Raw genomic sequence first — 8412 nt, 5'->3', positions numbered from 1 at the left:
ATATATATATATATATATATATATATATACACATATTCTAGAATTTCATAGAAACACGACATTGCCCGATAGAACGACCTCAAAACAAAAAAAATACATAAGGAAAAATAAAAACCTGAAAAGGTACTAAGGCATCTACGTCTGGTCTTCACTCTGACCCGACTCGTCGCCGGAACTATTGGAGACCTCAGATCCCTCAAAGCCTTCGACACCCTCAGGCTCGTAGAGCTCCTTTGCCTCGGCCTTGAGCTTTTTAGCTTCTTCGATCTCGGCAGATAGGTCGAAACCTCGGGCGTGGATCTCTTCGAGGGTCTCTCTCCAGGACAACCACTTCATGTATTCAATTTTTATCTTTAAACTGGTCTCGGCTACCACCACATCGGCCTTGTATTGAGGCATCATTTCCTCGGCAGCAGCAGAGGTTGTGTCCAATTTGGCACCTAGTGCCGCACATTCTCTTCTGAGGGCATCCTGTTCTGCTACGGCCGAGATCAACTGTGCCCGGAGATCGTCGTTCAAACTAAACCACTTGTTGGCTTTGTCCTTCGCCACCCGAAGTTGGTTCTCGACTGACGCTAACTTCGCCTTTGCAGTTTCCTTCTCCGAGGCCAATCAGTCCATCTTGCCCTTCCATACTTCAGTCTGGGCCTTGACCTCGTCCATCTCAGCCCATAGATGCTCGATCAAGTCTATCTTCTGTTGGACCTGCAAAGTTTAGTTGTTAGTCACCGCGACTAGCTGCTTGTTTTTAGCTTCAAAGACCTTTACCTTCTCAACCAGGTCAGCATGTTCCCATTTTAGGGCCGAGGCTTCCTTTTGAGATTTTTCCATCTCGGCCTGGAGAATCTAGATATCTTTAAGGGCCTTGTCTTATTGCTCACTAAGGCTCTGTACATGTCGTTCTTCTGGACCTACTCTTTGAGCTCGAACTCGAGCTGGCTGATTTTCAAGCGGTACCGGATGATGCTTTCATGATAAAGCACTAAAGCCTGTAAAATAGTGAAAATAGTAAGAGTCATCAAAGGAAAACTTAAGCAAGATTACTCCGTTCAGCACCTGCTGCGCCTCGTTGAAGAGACTTGACATGCCCACCTCGTTCATCTTTGCCTAGTCCTCCTCGGTCACCAGGCATCGTACGTAGTTGTCTACACTTACCGGAGCAGAGATGATCCGGGCATCCTCTAGGACTGTGAGAACAACCGTTCTCTTACGCTCAGGTCCACGCTCGGTGCAGGATAATGCTTCACACTTTTTTGGGCTCGAACTCGGCCCGCCAGCTACTAAAGGCACGTCCTTCTTCGAGATCTCTAGGTGACACATCCCGAAGAAATCCTCCAATGTGGACATGTCCATTCCATTGAAGAAGGAGTGGAGAGGATCGTCTGGACCCTATACTTCTTCGCTTGACTTTTCTTTACCGGCTTGGGCTTCTTCGAGCATGGACTCAGTATAGGAGGGTCTCTCGTTGATGTCAATCACACCGTTTGCCATCTTCAAAATGGGAATTGCTTCCTTGGAGGTCACAACCTCTATCTCCCCCTCGGCTTCCCGAGTCGGAAGGAGATCAGCCTCGTGGCCCGCTTTCTCGGTCACCGACTGCTCCCGGTGGGTGTCGATCCATAGTCAACGAAGATGTCATCTTCTTCGGGCTCATCCCTGAGCCGGTAGAGAAAGTCAAGGTCCGGTACCCTAGACTTGGTATTTTTCTTAGGCTTCCGGACCCATGTGGCCTCCTTTTTTTTCTCTTTGCCTCGGGATCCGAGGAACCCAAGGACTTTCTTTTCATCTTCTTCTCCTCCTCTGCGGCAGTCCTGGGCTGTCTCGAAGCAGAGGGCTCATCAGGTAAAGACGTATCCTTATCCCCGTCCAGCGGCCTAAGTTTGGTGGTCTTAGGCAGACCTATAAGAGAAGAGAAAAGGTTAGCATTATGTGAGCTGGGGACGTAGTGGTAACTATACGGGGAAGAACTTCTCCATGAGAATGGGCCTCCCATTGGCCCTTCGAAATTTTGCGCCATGTGCGCTCGGAGTATCCGTCGTATATACAAGCAGTGAGAGAAAGAATGAAAAGTTAATACTTAAGGAAGACGATACTTACGAGATGCATTCCATTTCTCAGAGAACGACAGGAACTCGAGAGGGATCAAGTCTTCGATTTTTACCTCGAACAACCTCCCCTGCCAGCCTCACTTTTGATCCTCGTCGATGCTTGAGAAGGGGGCTTGCTTGCTCGACGAATGAGCTTGATCAGTCCTCCTAGAAAAATTTGGGGACTGTACAGACGGAGTAGGTGGTCGAGAGTAAACCGAGGAGATTCGGTGTTGTTCACAAAATGGCTAAGAGGATCACAATCTTCTTGAAGGACGAGCGGGTTTGTCCAAGACATACCTCGTACCTCTTGCAAAAAGCTAGATTATGGGTTCTATCGGGCATAGCGTGAAGGGGTAAGTATAAACACTTAAATACACCTCCACGTGGGTAGTAATATCGTCATTAGGCCTGGGGACGATTATGTCTTTACCTTCCCACTTATAGTCCTCTTGGACTATGGGATGGGTATCTTCAGTGACGGAACATATGTATCTCCACGCTTCCTCACCCCGGTCTTGTTGAACAGGGGCCTTCTCGACCTTGAAGTCATCCCCGATAGAGCAACCCTCGGGTATGAAACTCTTTATTGGGGGCTCCTGAGCCGCTTCGGGAAAGGCCACCTCGGCATCTACGGTCGCGTGCGAAGATGAAGGGATGGCCTGCTGAGGCACAAACTTAGAAGTTTTAGCCATTATAATCTGGAAAATATAGGTCTGAGGAAAAATATGATGGTTCAAAGAGCAGATATGAAGATGAAGATGAAGCTATGAAGGCTCCATGAACAATGTATGATGATTTGAAGAACTTAAAAGCCGTTAGAATGTTCAAAAGAAAAGCCTAGGGAATAAGTGAAGAGGGTTGAAGCTTTTATAGGGAAAATGCAATCATTGCGTGACATTTCACATTCAAACACAGTCAGTCGATGACCGACACGTCTCCAAAGTTAGAACGACGCGACTGATGGGACATTTTGATTTACCCGTCACCTCGGTTGTAACGTACAAGGGAAGAAATCGGGGTTCATCTATTCATTTCCCGTCGTTCCGGCAAACCTACTCTCCGGAAAATGAGAGGACAATCTGTATATGGGTAATCTCTGAAATAAAGCTTACCCGATTTCTCGATGAGGAAGACGGAAGAAGCGTACAAACATACAAGGTTGAAATCGAGGTTGGGAGATTTTCATGCTGAGGCCTATAACAGGTGAGCGATGTGCTCATCGCCGGCGTGATGAAGTAACACTCCCCGGACCCAAAACGAGTTCCAAGACCTCGGAAAATATGGCAAATGGTTGCGCACAGAGGGGCGTGATATCGGTACCTAATCGGATATCACAATGCAGATCTCGCTCGATGTCGATTACGGATTAGTAATTAACAAGAAATGAGCATTTTTTCCGTTTTTAAAATTATACTAGGGATGAAACTCTCCTACTATATAAGGGGAAGCTTTTATAGAGAAAAATGGAGGGATGGCCTGCTGAGGCACTGACGTAGAAGTTTTATCCATTATAATCTGGAAAATATAGGTTTGAGGAAAAATGTGAAGGTTCAAAGAGGAGATATGAAGATGATGATAAAGGTATGAAGGCTCAATGAACAATGTATGCAGATTTTAATAACTTAAAAGTCGTTAGAATGTTCAAAGGAAAAGTCTAGAAACGGAAAGTGGAAGAAGTGAAGAGGATTGAAGCTTTTATAGGGGGAAATGCAATCGTTGTGTGACATTTCACATTCGAAGACAGCCAGCCGATGACCGACACGTCTCCGAAGTCAGAACGACGCGACTAATGGGACATCTCAATTTACTTGTCACCTTGGTTGTAACGTACGAGGGAAGATACCGGGGCTCATCTATTCGTTCCCATCGTTCCGGCAAACCTACTCTCCGAAAAACGAGAAGACTATCTGTATACGGGTAAAATAAAAAATAATGCAACCCGATTTCCTGATGAGGAAGACGAAAGAAGCGTACGGACATACGAGGTTGAAATCGAGGTTGGGAGCCTTTCGTGTCGAGCCCTATAACAGGTGAACGATGTGCTCATCGTTGGGCGTGATGAAGTAACACTCCCCAGACCCAAAACGAGTTCCAAGACCTCGGAAAATATGGCAAACGGTTGCGCACAACTAACGAAAGGCTGTGATATCCGTACCCAACCAGATATCACATTGCAGATCTCGCCCAATGTTAGTTGCGGATCCATAATTGACGAGAAAGGAGGATTTTTACCCTTTTTAGAATTGTACTATGGATGAAACTCTCATACTATATAAAGGAAGAGCTATTTCTTTAATGAGACACATTGTAACACGTGAATCAAGGCAATACAAATTTATTTTTCTGCTCTTTAACTATTGCAAAATTCTTATTTTACAGTTAGTTCTTCGTTCATAATTGGCTTCGAACCAAGGGTCCAATCAGGTGAAGCTACTATTCAATCTGAGTTCGAGTCCAGCCGTAACATTACAGTTGGTTTGATTATTCATTTTGTCTTTAACTCATTTACCTACTATCTTTGATTATTTGTGTTGAATCAATTCACATATCCTTAAAGTCGTGTACAAATTTTGGTTGTTATCCATTTTAAGGGTAACCATAATTAAATCAGGAACTTAATTCTGAAAAGAATAGGTATCACATACCATACCAGTAGGAACTTGGGAAAGTAGAGTGAAAACTGAAGAGGAGTCAAATCCCAAAAAAACTACTCCTTTACTTTAGTTTAGTGAACGGAACCTCACATTAAATGCAGAATCTTAGAGCCTTTTTCGACTGATAATAAGCTGGTTGGCAACATCGTTGATATAGACAGATAAAATGTTCTTTACATGCAGAAACACACTCATTTGACTGATGTTTTTGATTAGCGAGCTTTTGTTTAGATGTTTGATAAAGCAAGATATAAATTGATTGGATGCTTTTGCTGTTAGTACGTGGAAATATAAAAGTGACATTTCTATAAAAGGAAGCACTCAGAGAGTCATTAAAGCCGAATCTTCATACTTAAATTCCAGAATCACAATTTTGCAGACTTCATTCAAACTATACCAAAACATTACTCCTAGTTCATTAATTCCCCTCCATATCTCAAAGGTTAAAAAATACTTAACACCCAGAAAAAAGTTCTAAATTTCGCTGTCTCATTTCCGTCTGCTTTTGTTTCGTCCTGGACTCCTGGCGATAACGCACATGTTAACTGGTTGTCAAACTCTAAGAACCAAAACTCATTGGATGCAAGAAGATAGTGACGTCTGCTAGCTGTGCTTTGTTTAGTGCTGGACTGGGTATCTGACTGCAGCTGCTAGCAGTCTTTGCTGCTCTATCTGTAGCACGAAACTATATATGATCAGAACTAATTAATGCTAAAGATTCATTATAAAAACTATGATAGGGACTGAGGAGTGGCAATTAATGCATGGCGTACTTTTATCTACGTATAAAATAGTGTAAAGTAGGATGAAAATTAAATGTGTAGTACATATATACCTGAAAAAGTTCATGGAGTTTGTTCTTGAGATAGCAGTATTCATGTTCAAGCAACTCTAAAGCTCTCAAACATCTGCCAAACGAAAACTTTGGTCAGTATTAATGACCTAAATAAAGGTAGTTAATTAAACATTTATAAGAAATTTTTTTGTACCCTAGTCGATTGTTCTGTTCGGACGCAACGCGAAAGGCAACGCATACATTTCGGACGCGTTTGGCACCAATGCTTGAGCTGCTTCCTATGAACTGATTCAAATGCACTCCCATTTTCTTGTAGTCCGAAAACTCTCTATCCATCCTGTTATTCGCACAATAAGAAAAAGGTACATTTGGATAAAAAGTAAAGAATACAAACTCAGAGATATGTATAACCCAGACCAAAGAGCGAACATTTTAAAAGACAAGAACTTTTTCCTCCTTTTTCCCACGCTTACCTAAAAGCATGCCCACAATAAAGTTATAGCAGTAAAATCGCTTTTGTGGGTTTACCTCTATCTATTCTTTTTGTGTGTATCTAAATTAAAACGTAGTAACAAAGAGGAAACACTAAAAACTCACAACAACGATCTGAGATTTCGTAAGAGCTTCTCGGACTCTTGAAAATAGATGTTGACAACTTCAGAGACGAAATTGGGAGAGGATTCATCTTGAAGCTGTTGCAGCTGCAAATATTGCTCGTCCAATACTCCCTATATTTGCGTATGAATAAAATCACATTTAGTACGTACTAAAAACAAAAACAAAAAAGAGACCAGAAAATAATTGCAGAAAAGAAAAAGTAGGAAATAATAAAATACCTGGTGGAAGAGTAAGGCGAGCAAGCGATTGATATCAGTTCGCAATCGCTCCATGCCGAGACCAAGCATCCACAGAGGTAGACCCGTTTTGGCTGCTTTATTTGAAACTTAGTATAGTAAATGAGAGACCAAAGGAATAGAGATGAAAGGGAGAGTGGGAGATTTTAATTTTGTCTCAGGCTTTTTACTAAATGTAGGGGCGAAAGGGAGTTGGTTTGAAGAAGAGTGTGGTGTCGTTTCCTATTCTGGGGGAGTAAAAATGGCAGTCACAGAAATTGCAGTCAGTCAGGTGAGAGTGAAGACTTATATAAAAGGGTGGCCATCTGGCGGTGAATTGACCCTACCTATCCATATTGTACCTCCCCCTATATACCAAAGTGGTACGAGTCATAATGGTGAGTGTCTTCTACTCTCACTTTGTTTTTTTCCTCCCCCTCCCAATTTGTTTGTTTTTTCTAATTGGCACAAAAAAATTTCGTACCAATTGAGTTATAGCAATTTAGCAGTATACAACTTACGCTTTGAAGAATTTACCCCCGCCCCCCTCTCACACACACACACATCTTTTTTCGTTTATGGGGAGCAGCAAATTGAAATTTAGGTTTAAGATGACGAAATGTTATTTATGCATTTTATCATTATCTAATAAAGTATTATATACAGCGTAGATTTTATAATGTTTACAAATCATATATTTTCATGCCCCCTAATGTACTATCTCATGATGAATAATAATGGTTGATAAGTATTTTCTTCACTTGATCAACGCTCTTATTTCTAACTTAATAATTGAAAATATAATAGCTTTGTAACTAGAGTAATATTTTATACGCAATCCATTTCAACTTATAGGCATTTGGACGTAAGAATTGTAAAATTCCGGAAAAAAAAAGTGAAATTTTTTTTTTAAGTGAAAATGATATTTGAAAATTCGAGTTTTGTTTGGATATGAATATAATTTTGGGTTGTTTTTGAAGTTTTTGTGAGCGATCTGAGTTAAAATTTTGAAAAATAACTTTTTGTAATTTTCCAAAATTTCGAAAAACTCCAAAATTCATCTTCAACTCAAAAATTGGAAATTGAAAATTTTATAACCAATCACTGATTTCGAAAAAAAATTGAAAAAAGTGAAAAAAATCTTATGTCCAAACGAGCTCTTAGATGATAGTCATTGACTTACACAAAATTTTAAATAAAAAAGAAATTTTTTACTACAACTAAAAATATTTAATAATACTCAAAGTAATCTTAGGCCTCATTTGTTTGCACTTAATGGAGGTCTGAATCTTAATCATTCATATATCTTACATTAAATGCGTTTGTTTCTAAAGTCTGAATCTTAACCTTTTAGATCTTAATCATTAAGTTTGTATTTTTTTACGTCACAACCACTTAATAGTAGGGGTGTACATAAACCGGATTGGTTCGATTTTTATCAAAATCAAACCAAACCAACTATATCGCTTTGGATTGGTTCGATTTTGTTGGGTTTTTTGGGATTTATTGTTACTTAAATATTATTTTAATCTTACTTTGTTAAACTTTTTATAAGTAAATATATGTTCAGTAAAAATTTAAAAAATTACAAACATATTATCTATTAAAATATTATTATGGGATAATTTCCTTAGTAACATATAGTTATTTTTTAACCGTTTGATAATAATTTTTCGTTGATGTACACTTTCAAGGTTAACAAACGAGGCCTTAGTATCTTATACTCTCTCGTTCCAAATTAGAAAAAAGTCATTCTAATTTAGAACGGACGGAATAATGTTTTCTAAAATATCATTTAAGTCGGACTACCACGAATTTAAAAGTGTCATATGAAGAACGGACTACTGCGAATCATCACCTTCTCACGATGAGCCCTAAATCCACCTACAATAAAATTTTAGGTTTTTTCTCGAATCCTCTGTTTTCCATTGAACTTTATGTTTGACTCAAAAGATAATTTTTCTCTTTTTAAACAAATCAATCAAAAAGATGAAGGGGTAAATCCTAGTTAAAAATAATTAACTCTAGATCCGAGACGA

The 8412-nt window shown here is 39.9% G+C and overlaps 1 protein-coding gene across 1 annotated transcript; it reads right to left on the bottom strand.

Annotated features, from left to right (window-relative positions):
- Positions 5074 to 6728, bottom strand: LOC109242059 (pseudo histidine-containing phosphotransfer protein 6). The gene is made up of 5 exons (XM_019408891.1): positions 6377 to 6728; positions 6138 to 6268; positions 5734 to 5877; positions 5580 to 5652; positions 5074 to 5416 (listed from the first exon to the last, which is right to left on the bottom strand). The coding sequence occupies exons 1-5, from the start codon at positions 6443 to 6445 to the stop codon at positions 5363 to 5365; spliced, it is 471 nt and encodes a 156-aa protein (XP_019264436.1). The 5' UTR covers positions 6446 to 6728; the 3' UTR covers positions 5074 to 5362.

This window comes from Nicotiana attenuata, chromosome 1 (assembly GCF_001879085.1).
Source record: "Nicotiana attenuata strain UT chromosome 1, NIATTr2, whole genome shotgun sequence".
Lineage (NCBI taxonomy): Eukaryota > Viridiplantae > Streptophyta > Magnoliopsida > Solanales > Solanaceae > Nicotiana > Nicotiana attenuata.
This window is presented reverse-complemented; position numbering and strand designations above follow the sequence as displayed.